The sequence below is a fragment of the Micropterus dolomieu genome, linkage group LG16 (assembly GCF_021292245.1).
Source record: "Micropterus dolomieu isolate WLL.071019.BEF.003 ecotype Adirondacks linkage group LG16, ASM2129224v1, whole genome shotgun sequence".
In the NCBI taxonomy this organism is placed as follows: Eukaryota; Metazoa; Chordata; class Actinopteri; order Centrarchiformes; family Centrarchidae; genus Micropterus; species Micropterus dolomieu.
In genome coordinates, this window is record NC_060165.1 from 13,645,915 (window position 1) to 13,661,724 (window position 15,810).

General features: G+C 41.3%; 1 protein-coding gene across 7 annotated transcripts in view; it reads left to right on the forward strand.

Annotated features, from left to right (window-relative positions):
- The window catches only part of wnk1b (WNK lysine deficient protein kinase 1b), a 104,446-nt gene that overhangs the window by 69,828 nt on the left and 18,808 nt on the right, over positions 1 to 15,810 (forward strand). For 5 of the 7 annotated variants that reach the window (XM_046072328.1, XM_046072333.1, XM_046072330.1 and 2 more), the window contains exons 12-20: positions 4,059 to 4,151; positions 5,090 to 5,161; positions 11,234 to 11,304; positions 11,435 to 11,585; positions 11,789 to 11,905; positions 12,169 to 12,279; positions 12,483 to 12,534; positions 13,329 to 13,463; positions 14,698 to 15,604. In XM_046072328.1, coding sequence (XP_045928284.1) covers positions 4,059 to 4,151; positions 5,090 to 5,161; positions 11,234 to 11,304; positions 11,435 to 11,585; positions 11,789 to 11,905; positions 12,169 to 12,279; positions 12,483 to 12,534; positions 13,329 to 13,463; positions 14,698 to 15,604 — 1,709 coding nt within the window. Of the gene's footprint in view, positions 1 to 40; positions 1,454 to 4,058; positions 4,152 to 5,089; positions 5,162 to 9,007; positions 9,263 to 11,233; positions 11,305 to 11,434; positions 11,586 to 11,788; positions 11,906 to 12,168; positions 12,280 to 12,482; positions 12,535 to 13,328; positions 13,464 to 14,697; positions 15,605 to 15,810 lie in introns of all 7 variants that reach the window. The other 2 variants (XM_046072334.1, XM_046072332.1) reach the window with 2 other exon arrangements.

A 15,810-nucleotide genomic window follows, 5' to 3' on the forward strand; every position in this document is an offset into this window, starting at 1 on the left:
TAAATTTTATTCTTAAATCCATTGTATCTCATTGTCGCAGCAGCATTCAATGCCACATCACTACAGTGGAGGAGCAGGAGGAGGAGGAGTAGCAGGAGGGAGTATCCCCCACTCAACTCTCCCAGACCCCACTACTATTTTCTTCCCCTCCATCCCTGAGCGGCCCATTTCCTTCTCGCCTCCTCCCACTGGGCCTTCTAAGGCCTACAACACCCAGAGACGCAAGAGCACGTCGATTCTCGAGGCTCATACCAGACACTTTCAGCCTGCTTACACTCGCTATGGGAGCAGCCTGCATCCCTTTTCTGGGATGGAAGGTGTTGAGACCCCCTCTCTCTTCATGGTAAATCCCGGTTTTGCAGCAGCTTCTCAAAGACTTGGTGTTGGGGAGTCGCTGCATCTCCCAGGACAGTCTGACACAAGTTACAGCTATAAAGACATGAGAGCGGAGCATGAGGAAGCAGTGAGGAGATTAAGTCTAAGTCAAGCTGCCTTATTGGACCATTATGAAGCAATGGCATATGGAGGATATCCAATGACTGCACACCAGCTTGGCTTCAGTTTTCATCAGCAGAGGCAAGCAGCAGCTGCTAGTTTGGGTTTTGATTCTGTTCCGACACCTCAACCCGGGTTCTTGCACCCACACATCATGCAGAGACTGAGTGCACACAGCCCAGTTCCTTCACCCTTACCACCCATGAGTGTGTCCACTGGTGGCTCTGTTTCTTCGTCCTCTGATGGATGCTTTCCTCCACCACATCATGCTTCCTCTTCATCTTTCCCTATTTCTGCACCTCCAGTAATGACTGACACCCCACCATCAACTGGAAGTGTGTTTGAGTTCCATTTAGCTGCAGCCGCTGCTGCAGCTGCTGCTGGAGACCCAAGCCTGCTGGCATCCAGACTTTACCGGGCCCGAAGGAGCTCCATGGACCTCCCTCTAGAAGACACCGGAGCTGGATCAGGTGGTTCAGGCACGTACAGCCGTCTCCAGCCAGTTACAGAAGAGCTGTACTCATACGTCAGTCCCGAGCTCCCCTTACCTCCAGGAAGTCTTCTACTTCACCACTTGGGTTTAACCACAAAAGACAGAAGCCCAGAACCTTCTAGTGACTCTTTAGCCTCCTCTGACGCCGGGGAGTTCCAGTCACCTCCTCTCCTTCCTCCATTTGATTCCTCAGCTGCTCAGTCCATCCCTCACTCATCCTCCGCTGCGCTCTACGATTCATCCGGCGGAGTGTTTTCCATAGATCCCCAAGGACATCCACCCTCCATGCCTAGCTTTCTACCTCCCACTCCATCCTCCGAGCTCCAGCTTGGGGGAACATCATCTACTCAGCTGGAGTCTCTGATCCAGAATGCCTGGGCCCGGCATGGCGGGGTGATACCAGCCCAACCCGATATGACATACCATGAGTCCTTGCTGGCCATGCAGGCCGCTAACCCCACTCTGGTACTGAGTTTAGACTTTAAAAACACCCCTGGGTCAAATACTGGCTGAGATTACATAAGTTGCTTTTTTAGCAAAGATCCACAGCCAGCTCTTGATATATTGTAACTGCCATATTATAGTTTTCAATGCTCTTTTTTTCTTGTTTGACTGCAAATTGTCAACATCTCATAGGTTGACAATTTCTAATCTATTGCCATAGACCTCTAACATTGTGAAGGCAATTATTACAATTATTTTTTTACGATCTTGTGCGCTTTAGGCCATTTGTAATTGTAAAACAAAAAAGTATTATTTAGAGAAGATAAATAGAAGATAATGTAATCTACTAAGTACAGTGAATTCTTCTATGAAAAGCAACTGAATTAACTCACAATAGTAATTTGACCCAGAGGCCGGTATACCAATCCCTGTCTTTTTTTTTCACCCTACCAAACCAGGAGACCCAGCTGATGCTTACTTGTCATCATGTAGTCTTTGTGATTTTAATCCCCTCCAGTCATATCAACAGAGTGCGTCTCATGGTCTGCCTTCAAAATGTCTCACATTGTACATTCCCTGACAGTGTTTGCTTATAGAAGATAGGATCAGGAGCATACCTTTAGTCAGCACTGCTTCAGTAAGCATTTAAATAAGGTCATGCGCCACAGCACATCTGTGTCCAACATAAGAGTCAGTAATGTTAGTCAAGTTATTAGTCAAACCATAATTTTAAAAGCAACATTCAGAAGGTAGTCTTTGAGACAAACTCTGGTGTACAAGCCTTACAGTCTGAGCCCTCTTCCTTTCTGTGTTTTCGTTGTATATTTAATTTATTTGTCACTATCAGTAAGTAATATTTTGTCTGTATGTTCATATATGAATGTATATGAGAAATGTGTGTTTGTGGCGGTATACTGCATGTATGGTATACTTGAATTTTTGCTCATACAAATCCAAAGTCCATTTGGGCCTAAGACCACATTAACTAACTATGTAAAAACTTTAAAATGTAGCAATTTATGCTAGACACCTGCACATTGAATAGTATGCAGTGAATCTATGAAAATTATTGAAGTGTGATAAAGCTGAGAGACTTTGATGATTTGTACGGACAAACACACAGAAACATACAACAAAACCAAGGGGGCTTAGACAAACCAAGCCAGATAGACACTTCATTTGTATATTTTAGATTCTTTCTGTTTTGTGTTGTAATTGCTAATGACATTGGCTTTAAGTCAGTTCTTTATTATAGCATATTGTGTTTCCTACCCAGACTAGAAATCAATTTCTTACTCAAGGTTCAAAGGTTCCCTAATTTAAATTAATTTAACCCTTAGAATGCTGATATTATCAGTGTCATCTTTACTTTCTTCTTCTATTATTTACTTTCTGTCTTCTCATTTCTTCTTCTTTGTGGTCTGTCATTTCGTCTGTTTTTCTTTCATGTCATTTATCTTAGGTTTTCTACCTTTCTCTGTATTTTATTTATCAGATATCTGTGCTGTAAAATTCCTTATTGTGTGACTGCCTATGATGTTAGAAAAAGGTAGGTAGCAGTGTACCTGGTGCAACACACTTGTGTAAGCTCCCATCACACTTTGTGAGGGTGGGATTCCTGACAAGTAGAACGTTGTAAACAGCCTTCTAAGGGTTCAGTCAATAGAACGGCCGTACTTGTCTGTATGCTGCTGCCTTTTAGGGCTGTAGGTTATTTGAAGAATACAGAAAGGAAAGAGACATTGGCTTGATGCTCAACATAAATGTACCAGGACCGGAAATCAAATAATTTCCCCCCCATATTTAGAGCACAACAAATGTTGAGTGTAGGACAGGTAATACAGTGTCAGTGTCATGAAATCTCAAAAACCTAAACACACACTTGATTTGACTTAGAAATCTTATTCTGTAATGATCATCGAAACTTTCTGAACGTGATCGTATCGGGCAATGTGGCAAGCTCCATCAATCTGCCATCTAACACATACAACTAAACGTGACTCAGGCAGGTATGGTGGCAAACGGGTAGTTTGCCACCATAATCATGACTCCTATATAAAATGCAATAGATCCAAATGTGATGCCTGTGTTAGGATGTTTCAGGGAAAACCGCAGTTGTTAAATTTAAGTTAATTAATTCATTGAGTTTGGTGTCAGTATTCCAGCTTCTACTCTGTGCTTGATTGACATATTATCACTACCAATCATTTTGGGTCTGACCTGCATGTAAAAGAAACCCTGTACTTACACCCTGCCTAACCCCAGTATTGTGCCTGTAATGTACAGTACATGCTACACTGTAAGCTGTGTATATGCGTATATACATACAATAGCATTGCCGCATAGATCAATGTGCATACATGTTGTCTGTGTGCATCTGTGCATACACAAGAAGAAAATCTACACTAAAAACGGATCACTAGCGAGCAGCAGTACCTTGTGTTTGCACTTATGTACAGTTTCTGGTGTACAAGCTGCAAACATGTTCTGATTATTTTGTGTTCTTCTCTCTCCTTCCTGCCAATTCCCTGATTTCTCACCTCTATCCCCCCTTCTTTTCATAACCTACAACGTCGCATCTCGTCCTCTATCTTTCTGTCTGTCTTTCTCTAAATCTGTTGCTCAGCCGAAGGTTCAGGCTCCCACGTCCCAGCCCTCTCCAGGACCCCCTCTGGTCCCTGCCTCCAACCAAGCAGGTCCCCCAGGGACCCCCCAACAGGTAAGACAACTAGGAAAATGACTGAAGCAACCTAAAAATGGAAGTCACTTTTGATACAACCAAACTTTTCCCCCCTTCACTTCTCTTATTTCATCTCTTTTCTCATACTTTTAATACTGTATGCCCTTGGTTTCCAAACCCCATAAAGATAAAATACAGAAAATAACTCCTCCCTGTTTTTATGCTTATGCAGTAATAACTCATATGTCAGCTTTCTCTTTTAAGTCATTGCTTTTGCTTTGAGGAAACCACTCCCACAGAGCTGGCACTGTCTGCAGTAATACCACAGTCTTTCTGAATGAGTGTGTTACCCCCAGCACAAACCACTGCTATGAACTAATTGCAGCCTTAAACTTATTTGATTGAGCATAAAATTGAATGTTAATCGGAGAGCAAATATTTCCTGTCAGAAAAATATCAGAATACTTCATTATTTGAACTAGCAACAGCCATTCCACCATAATTACACTCATGTTCATAGTAAGCATTGAATATTGCATTTACATTTTGCAGAATTTTCTGTTTGCTAATTCTCATTTTATAAGGCAAGGCAAATTTATTTGTATAGCACATTTTGACAACAAGACAATTCATAGTGCTTTACATAAAACATGATAGCAACATTGTAAGAGTGCTGTCACATGTTTAATATCTCATTTAGAAGGGTATAATATTTAACTGAATTTAAGAGACCAAGCATTATTCATGCAATTTTTGTTTCGCATAACCAGGATTTGAGTTTGTCCAGGTTATTATAAGCAGGAGTTGACTGTGAACTGCAATGGCTTAAAGTATCAAACCTAAAAAGGATATTGCTGTGTGTGTGTGTGTGTGTGTGTGTGTGTGTGTGTGTAAATGTTTACATTTCTATATTTAGTAATATTCTCTCTTCTTTCCTCTCACACTATGTCTGTTTCTCCCACTGTCTTTCTTTCCAGGTTTCATCTAGTCAGAGTAGTACATCTCTTCAAAGCCCCACACATACATCTATGCCGCAGGCGTCTGCACAGGTACGCAAAGTAGCGCCACTATTAAATATATATACAACACAACAATAAATAAATAAACACATCCCTAATGCACACAAGCTGCCACTGGCTCTTGCAGACAGGTGCTGGATTTAATTCAAGATTGCCATACATGTCTGGATTTGTCTTTACAGACACACACAACTACCTGCCTATACATAGTAATTATGCACACTAAAATCTAAGCTGAAGCCAATCTAATAAAAACTGACTCACTACGGTCTTCATGGATACACCTAAGAGTTAGTTTAAGTTCCAAACAACTCTCTGTTAGTGTGGTTTTTCCAGACACTCTACTGTAGATGTGAGACAAACATGGACATACAAACTCCTCTAATAAGCTCCACATACAGTGGAAACATAGCAAAGCTCTCTACATAACATTTTGTAATCTACCGCTAAATTTACACATGAATGTACAACTTTTCAGTAGAAGGATCTTTGGGAAACCATGTGCCACTCAGAGGTCTTTTGATTAGGTATTTCTTTGACCTTTCAATTCAGTTATCCACCCAGTCAACTGTCTCAGGCATATATTAACTATGTCAGTTTGATGGTAAATTATAATAATGTGTGATTATTGCATGTTTTGCTCATCTTGAATTGCTATTTTTTCTCCACACTAAACTATTCTTCGTCAGCTCAATTTATTTCTTGTACTTTTCTTCCCATTCTCTGTCTCTCCCATTGGCATGCTGCCTGTTTTTATCACCGGGTTTGTTTTTATATGTGTTTAATACATGCCTACTTGTGCTCGTATGTTTGGTCATATATTTATGCTTTTTGCAACCACAACAAAAATATATGGGGGTGTGTATATATTTGTGTGTGGTTAGTTTTGTGACCTCACTCCATCTCCCAGTATAGAACATCTTTATCTTCTGTACCAAGCGGCTCGGTTTGCTCTGGTCCAGGTACCATTATATATGATGATATACTGTACGTGGGTGCCCGTGTGTTGTCTATCCTCATGGATAAGTGCGTTTATGTGTGCATCTTAGTAAGTAATTGTTCATCTGTGTGATTTGGTTGGTGGATCTGTTTCACATCCCTCTTGTTTTTGTCCTTTTTGGATATAGCTCTGTCTGTTGATGCCTATTGTTAGCAGTTCCCCTTTGTTCACCCCAGATTCTCCTTCTACTATATTATTAAAAGCATGGATAGCAAAGACATGAACACATTGTTATGAAATGAGGATGTTTTAAATTCGCTGGATCAGTACTGATAAACAGTAAAAAGTGAATATTGGTAACAGAAGGCAGTGAAAATACTGGAAGGTGCCTGTGTCAAGGGCAGTGTCCAGTTTTGTATTAAAGAAATTAAATAAATATTGATATTCTTTAGGTAGCATTCTGTAAATTGCCATGTCACTGAGCTGATGTTTATTGTACATCTGTAAAGTGTGCAAAATACTTCACTGTCTAGCTGTACACATGTAATTGGAATGGAAAATAACGTTAAAGTTTCATGTATGTCAGAAGTGCATTTTGTGACAGTATGTATGAAGAGCAGCGGAATTTTATTTATTCACAATGTCAGGTTGGGTTGACCCCTTCAAGTAACAATAATTAATCCGCTTGCCTGGCTTGTTGGTTTCTTATTCATTATTATTTTTACCTTTTTAGATCTTTGTGTTGTTGAGCATACAGTAAATAGATAGAAAGTACAGAGTTAGTTTATATAAAGGTACCCTGTGGAGTGTTTGAGTTCTAATAGCACTTTGGAGCAGTTTTTTTGTGAGTGGGTGCTCATGTGCACGCGGGTGACGCCACCCACAGTCCTGCCAGTGGTTTCACACTGTTTCACTGCTTGACAGGTGGCTGTAATGCACAGCAAGGTTCTTACAAAGGCAGGTAGGAAAAAGACTGCAAGCTGGTAAACATGGATGTAATAAAAGCAGGTTTCAAACGTTTTAAGAAAAATTGTCTTTTGCAAATGTTTTGAGGAAGGAAATGTTAGACGTCAGGGATTATTCTGGGGTTTTTTGTGGTTTTTTTCAGTTAAGTATTTTTCATCCAGGGCCCCACAGCTTCAAATCTAAGAACTCGTACCTGCTTACCTCCTAGTAAGATAGAAACTATTTTTAATCTACGTTGTCTCTAAATCATGACTTTTAAGGAAATCAATTCGTTGGACAATTTCCCCAAAAGTAAAGCTAGGGGAGCACAAAGACTTGCCTTAGCATAGCTCCTTTAAATCTCTTGTGTGTGAGGAAACTAGGGCTGCACGATTTGGAGAAAAAGTCATATTGCAATTATTGTGGACAATATTGCGATTTGCGATTCGATAATAATGGAACAAATGGTACTATCACTGTACTTGCTTGATTATCAAGGAAAATGCACAAAAAGTGACATTTTCTCAACATGAACAAAGTTAAACAATAAACAATATTTATAACAATAACTAGTAAAACACAACCAAGGGAGCGTGTTGCTCTACGGAGGAGGCGGCTAGAAGGAGCAAATATTGGCGCTCTGGCTAATCTACATTAGTCCACTGCAGAGACTCTATCCACAACCTGGAGGGGGAACTAGTATACATGAGTGTATTATTATAATATTATAACATTAAATAAAAAGTATAATGTTCAGTTAATAGTATACTGTTAGTATAACAATAATAGCCTATATTAATTACTATATTCATTATAATTTCTTTTAAAAGTTTACTATTCTACTACTTGTTGAATATTAAATCCAGTTACAAAAAATACAGCTAACGTTAAATGGCCAGCGAGCCAAACCCAAACCTTCCATATCTTCTCCCTGGTTTCTTCTATCTTACCGCTTCAGCTGTTGACGATGTCCCTCTGTCTCTGTCACAGAGCGACCGGAGCACCGGCATCTCTCTTGGTGCTCCGGTGGCAAGTCCAAATATGTTTTGAACGCTTAGCAGCGGAGCAGGGAGGAGGGTTATGGTAGGTTGTTGTCTTAAAAGTCACTGGCACACTGCTCATAAAAAATTTTTCTGATTGCAGGTAGGCCCATCTGTTTGTAGAGGCACAGGCGAAAGCCCGGTGTGGATAATGAGCAGACTGCAGCGCACACAGAGAAGAGTGTCACACACACTTTAACGTTATCTGTTTTATTAAATCCTAAATTGCACACCTTTTGCGGTTATGTAATCGCACATGACAACATCGCGGTTAGATTAATCATGCAGCCCTAGAGGAAACATTTGTAGGTAGGTTTTCAGCCCTGTGTTTTTCAATGTTTAAAGTGTTTCCCATCTGCACAAAGAATTTGCTTGCTCTTTCACTGCCTGTAAACCCGTACTGTACCTTGTCTGTAGAGATCTAAGTTTTTTGTGGTTGCATGATCTTTGAGTCATGTGTGTTTTACACAAATCGTCCTGTCACAGAGTTTGTTGTTTAATTTGAGATGTTGTCACTAATAGGCTTGACCAGTGTTTCATTTGTCTTGCTCCGAAAGTTGTTTGTTGAGGGTCTCGGAGTCAAACGTGTCAGTAATGGGTCAGTGAACCATCGATGGCTCTTTTCCTGGTGTCTTTATTTGAACTTGATTTATCATGGAGATCAATAAAGACCCAAATTCACAACCTTTTTCTCTTTCCCCAGCACATTCATCTTTTGATGAAGTCTTTATTATATTTTAGGTTAAACTAAAGACCGGCTTTAGCTCACTGTCCCATTACCAAGGCGACTGACTTGGTAATCTGTCTGTGCTCATCACATCTTGTCCGGGTTTCTACTTCCACGTCCTCCCAATGACGTTGCTCCCTCCTTTTCCTCCGACCCGTTCTCTGCCTTATCTACCTTCTTCTTTTTCCTTTCTGCCTCTTCCTGGCCCTTCCTCCTCTTCTCAGCCCAGTGTAACTCCATCTGCCGTTTCCTTGGTGACCCTGCCCACTCCGTTGCCATCCCTCCCTGTTACCATGCCGGCAGCGGTTGTGGCTTCCCCTCCCTCTCCTCTGCCTCTCCCTGTTGGGGTGGTGTCTACTATTGTTTCCCCTCCTCCTCATCCTGTGCCCACACCTGTGCCTCAGCCATTGGCCACCGTGGTGCCAATCATCAGTGTAGTCACCGCCCCACCCGATACTCCCATGGAAGCCCCTCCCCAGGTACTGGTTATGGATAGTCAAACCCACCAAGTGGATGTCTTGTTCCTGTTCACTCTGCCCATATTTGTCAAAGTTGAATGCTGTCACATTCTGGAGCCTTGGATTATGAGTTGGAATTTTCAACATCGTTTTTATGGTCCGAGATATGTATTTAAACGGGAGGATGGACGGAAAGCTTTATAGACTTAATATTATGTAATGGGCCTAGTGCAAGAACATCTTCATATCTTATCCTAAAAGAGTTATAAGTTAGAATCACCAAACTCTCTAAAAGAGATCACATTAGGCTTTTTTGGGGCTTTTCCCTCTCCTTTATTGTGTTACACATCTTTTTTTGTGCATGTTATTGGTTTGCAAAGTGAAAAAGTCCACCCCAAAGGGAGTTACATCTCCCACAGAAAACAACGCTCTGAATTGCGTGAAAACAGCTCAATTGTAGTTCAGCCTTTACTTCCACATCTGTGTCACTTCACAATGTGCAGTACAACAAAAATATTGTGTTTTTTTTGGAAATTAAACCAGGTAAAATTCTGTCCTGGTACAAACCCTAAATACAAGAGCATAATATGACCTCTTTAACTGCACAAATCATAAATCGCTTGTTTCCGCCTGATGTATGCCACAGTTAGATGACAAAAAACGTCTTTCTGAAGCAAAGTAGGCCATGATGGTATTAGATGACAAAATATTATAGCCTACAGTAGGTGATGTTACACTGTCGGTGCAACAGATGATGATCTGTATAAAGACCCTGAGGCAGCTGTTGGAGGTAGAGAACTTTCCTATTGAGTTTATAATATAGTTTCTACAAGTTTATATGAAAATCTAAAATTTAAAGTAATGAGTAAAATAGGAAGCCATGATGATGATAATATGGTGAACAGAAAAATTATATCAAGTTATATATTTTATTTGAATTAACTTAAGTATTGTATTTAAACTACAAATTGTTTTCTCCCTGTGGAGCAATGCAGACTATCTGCACATGACTCAACACAGGTCTTGACCACTTGAATTCCAAGTGTGAGCAATTCTTTTAAATCACTAGTATGTGGTACTTAAGGACATATCTGTTCATGTTTTTGCATGAGGCCCAATAACCTGCACACCCTACGGTAAGAGTTTAGGTTCATGTCTGTGTTGGGTATAACATGGTACGATCCATGTTTGCAGCCGTGTGTTAAATGGTACTGTTGAAGTTAGCAGTATAGTATATAGTATATGCATTTTGATGATAATTAATGATGACTGAGAGGCAATGATAAAGGCTGTTCATCGTTATGAGATCCATAAAATGCTGATAGTATGCTGGTTTACTGTTTATTTATAAGCTGTTTGTGTTAAATAGCTTTTTTGGCTCGGTTTGAGTGTTGCAACACTGATTTACTTAAAAATCCCACAGTCAAGCAATAATTGTTGGAAGGGTTTCCAGGATTGTTTGTGTGATATCTCTGAGCCAGTGAAAGATTTAAAACATCTGTGAAAAAGAGAAACTTGGTCTACAAATAAATGATGTCTAATGACATTGATCAGTCACTGTCTGCAGATTTGTTCAAAGTGTCATCCTTAGTTAAACTCTGTTCTAACTCAGACCATTTGTTTTTTATTCCTAAGTAATCATTTGTCACTTCATTATGAGTGAGGGCTGCATGTGTTATTGGAGATACTGGATGAATACAATCCAGTTTCTTTTCTCTTTTGTGGCAGTTCTTGCTTGGCTCCTTTTGTTCAATGCTCTAGTTTTAGTTGTTGTTCTGTCCAATTCTGTACTATATAATTTAATTCAAATGAGTCCTTGGTGAAAAATCATGACGGCATTTCTTACAATCTAGTTTGTTTTCTCTCTTACTTTTGTCACACTTTGCTTGTATTTCCAGCCCCCCCCCACACAATTTCCCTGGTGTGCCTGGTGATTACAATCATACTGATTGAGTATGTATGTACATTTTCATGTGTCTGTATTTGTTTCAGTCTGTCTCTCAGTCTTCAGAGCTGTCCCAGTCACAACTACAGCCACCTCAAGTTCTCTCATCTATAGAGAGGTAATGGACATTCCTCAAACCAAAGCAAAATTTCTTGATCATACTTAATCTTTTTGACGCTGCCTCTCACTCAGTTCCTATTTACCTCTCTTTCTCTTATTCAATGTGGCCTGTCTTCTCTGTACCTCAGTGGCCACTCTGAGACTTCAGGTCTGAGTGACGGGAACGAGGGAGGAGGAGGTCGCCATGAAGGTCGCTCCACCAAGCGACATCAGAGACGTTCTGTACGAAGTCGATCACGCCATGAGAAGCTTTCCAAGGCGAAACTCAATGTTCTCAATGTAATAGCACATCCTGTAAAGTCATAATTAAACAATAAATCGTCTCATGTACTGTATCACTGTTATTGGTTGTTAGAGAGTGATGAGTTGCAATAAAACTAATGAGAAACTTCTAATCGAGATACTCATCGTTTACGTTCTGTCTCCTTTCTAATTATATTTCTCGGTGTATTTTCTACGTTTGTGTGTGTATGTGCATGTAGATCTCCAACCGAGGAGATAGGGTTGCAGAGTGTCAGCTGGAGACACACAACAGGAAGATGGTGACTTTCAGGTTTGACCTGGATGGAGATAACCCCGAGGAGATCGCCATGATCATGGTACACTCACCGTCACCTGTTTGATTTTCTCAACCACTCTTGTCATTCATTCACATTCTCTCCAACCATAATAATGCCTCTGTATAAAGGCTAGAATAGGCTTCACATGACAGTCCTTGTGCTGTGTAGTCTTTGTCATCAAAAACCACTGATGGACACACAATTGCTGTGCACTTGTTCTTGTGCTTTCGTTGAGAGATTCTTCATTAGGCACGAGGCAGAATTATATTTCTGTGTGTGTGTGTGTGTGTGTGTGTGTCTAGGTCCAAAGTGAGTTTATTCTGGAGAGTGAGAGGGAGTCGTTCATTGAGCAGGTCAGAGAGGTGATAGCGAACGCTGATGAGAAGGGTCTGGAGAGAGACACAAATAGCCAGGTAAATTCATCAATGACTATTTCTTTCTTTCTCTCTTTTTTGCGTTTTATCATTATCTTTTAGTTTAGAGTTTCCGGTGCATAGTTTCAGTTGTTTGGGATTTTCATCAAAAATGCTGAAGTAGCTGCTGTTATTTTTTTAATGAACTTTTTATTGCTTTTATATAGTGTGTGTGCATATATTGTTGTCTTGTTGATCTACAGATGGCAGGTGATATGGAGCAGCAGATTCCTGCTATATCTGCCCCCATGCCAGGTAAAAACAACAAAATAAAAAAATAACAACGGGGCAACAGGGTGGCGCAGGCTACTGTAAGGCTGTATTCACACTAAATCAGGCGTTGCAGCAGTTAGCGCGGCAAGTAGAAATACTAACAAGAAATCTCAACTTGAAGAGCAATACAATGCCAAGCCACAGCACGCAGATTAACTTCTTTGTACTCCCTCATGGCAGGGTTGTACAGCTCTGGAAAGGTCATCACGATGCTGATCAGTCTCTTCCATCTTCACAGTTGCTCAGAAGCACATTGCTACATGGTAAACAAGGTTCTTGTTCCCGTGGACATCTTCGAGTCTGATCACTGGCTTACGTGATAAGCAACCGCAGTGTGATTTTGGGTTGTGTTTTCTCCAAAAGTTGATTCTGTTTCAGCTTTTTGCCGCAGGGTCACTACCTTTTTTGTGTGTGTGTGTGTGTGTCATCCCTTGTGGTCCCCACCACTGCAGCCTAAACTCACTACCCACATTTAAATGAATCTGACAACTGGCATATTCGCCGCAGCGCCTTATTTGATGTGAATACAGCCTAAGATCCGGCTTTATGTGTCTGTGTCCTTGAGCACAGGACTGAAATATTACCAAATCTATAGATGAGACAGAATTTCCACACAGAAATTTTTCCATAATTTCTCTTCAAAGCTTCTTCTTTGCATCCAAAAGCTTCCTGTTGCTTATTTTGCAGACGAACTGTAGTAGGGAATCGTAGTCTGCATGTTATTCTCTCAGATTAACAATTAACCATGCTATTTAATGACGTTCATCTCTTCCCAGACATTCCTCCCTGTGCAACAGCACAAGTGGTCCATTCAGCAGGCCGGCGGTTCATCGTCAGCCCAGTACCTGAAGCCAGGCTGAAGGAACAAAGGTTTCCCACCTCTCCTGCCCCTGTACCTCCTGTTGAAACAGGTAAAGGATTGTATTTGTGTGTGTCTGTGTGAGAGAGACCTTTAAAGGTCAGCTAAAAGTTCAAGTATTTTCTTTTCCAAATAAGTATGGTACGTGTGGGGTTTGTTTACAACAAACCATGTTTCTCACCCCATTGGACTCCCAGCTAATAAATTGGTGTTAAGAACATTACAACATTTTGTTGGAATGCTATTATAATGATGGCAAAAAAGAGAAAGAAATTATAAAATAAGAAGAGCGAGAAACTGATTTTTTCTGTAACTTCTAACACACACAAAAATGCACACTAAATAACATTGTACTTGTCTCCCACACACAGACTTATCAGATTAAGTTGTAATGCTTTTCGAGGAAATTGCCCAAATGCTCTGTCCAAATGCAATAACACACTGGCATTAATTTAAAGTGATGCCATAGGATCTTCTGGCGGAACACTGGAATATAAATAGCTGTAGCTCCAATCTTCATTTAGATATTGTGGAATTTTAATATTATTCTATCAAAGTATATAAAAAATAGGTTTTGCATTACACAGTGTTCAAAAAGAACTACAGTCGTGGTTCAAAAATGTTTTGTTCTTCCCTATTTTCTGAATAATGCAATGCAAAGGCATATTTTGTTATTGAAATCACATACCTTTGCGAGACAGTGGGAGAGTGCTGGGATATATCACTAGACTTAAAGTAGCCGAACTCACAAGAGGTTAATCATCCTCGACACTCTGAAACCTGTCCATCTATAACAAAGCAATACCTAAACATTTCTTAATAAACCAAAAGTTGACTAAGTGGGATTCAAACCTAGGATTACTAGTAAGTCACTGACATAACCACCACAAGACAGCCTTCTTTGTAACCCAAAAATAGCCTTTAAGACTATTCAACCAATTTAACATTGCACTCCTGATGGACAGTTAAAAAAAAACAATCATCAAACTAGATTTTTTTTCATTTTCAAACTTGTAGACTTCAGCCACAACTCCACAACATGCAGTAGTCCTCCCCTAGACCTGTAAGCAGACTTTGAAGTGTAATATCAGTGGAATTCCCCTTCATCTACTGCACTTCCTTTGATCGTTGCCTTCTTGGACATATGACCTGTCCCATGTGGAAAATTAGACCCAACCTCAATCTTAGAGTCAGTGAAAACAAACAAAGTATTTAACTAAGTACTGTTAGGTGAGGGATTATCTCACACCGGGGTGGACTGAAACCGTGTTTCTTTTTTCCCCCAGTTCCTCAGACTGCAGGCCAAGGTTTGGCATTGTCCCAGTCTGCCGGAGCAATCAGCTTACAACAAGCCTTCTCTGAGCTCAGACAGAACCAGGCTCAGTTTGATGCCGGACCCAGCACGGCCCCAGCTTCTGTCTACTCCACCCATCCTCCTCTACAGCCTGCAGCAGCTTCTGTTCCATCACAGGCCAGCACAGTCACTCCTGCTTTGGATGCGAGTGCTGGACTTGTCCCTTCTAATTTAAACCAGGCACAGGAGCAGGTCTTGGAGCCTTCTCTTTCTCCCCCTTCATCCTCCTCCACCCCCTCCTCTGTGCCCGCTGTCTGTCTCAGCCCTCCTTGTTCCTCTTCCCCTCCTCCTCCTACTGTCATAACTCAGTCCATCCTTCAGTCACAGGTACTTTCCCAGGTGCCCCAACCGCAGGGACTGGTGCAGGTCCAGGGACAAGCACAACAGCCCCAGGCTTTCACCCAGCCTCAGTCTCAAACTATTTCTGCTGTCATTGCTCCTTCAGTACCTTCCATTTTACCATTGGCCAGCATCTCTAGCATCCCCCAAACAATGCTCACCTCTCCTCCTCCCGCCCAGACTGTTCCGCTTGTATCCTCCCCTCCCTCCTCCACTCTAACAGCCAGCGAAGTCTCCTCTGATCATCAGTCAGTCTCTCCCACCTCCTTCTCCACTCCTTCCCTCTCCTCCTCTGTCATCCCCACTACTGCCATCCCAGGCCCCCAGCTTGCTCCCTCCGCCGCCTCCCACCCCACTCCCCCCTCCTCCTCCTCCGAAGTGGGGCTCCTGCCGGTGACAACCAATGTTCCTTCAGTCCAACCAACCTTGGTCCACTCCCAGCCGCAGACAGCAGCCCTGCCTGGGCAGGTGCACACACACTGTGGGGAATGTGATGCAAGGTGAGAGGTGGCCGACGCGTCTTTATTTAGTCTCTTTACTTTATTTTCTTTTTAGGACTGTGTACCTGACTCTCCCTTTTTTGGTACCAACTGAAATGTGTCCATAGGATTGAGTATCGAAAACGGTCAAGTATCAAAAGCTGGCGTGGACTGGCTGATCATCTCCTACTTATTCTCTTGCAAAACATTCATTGATATCTTTCTCA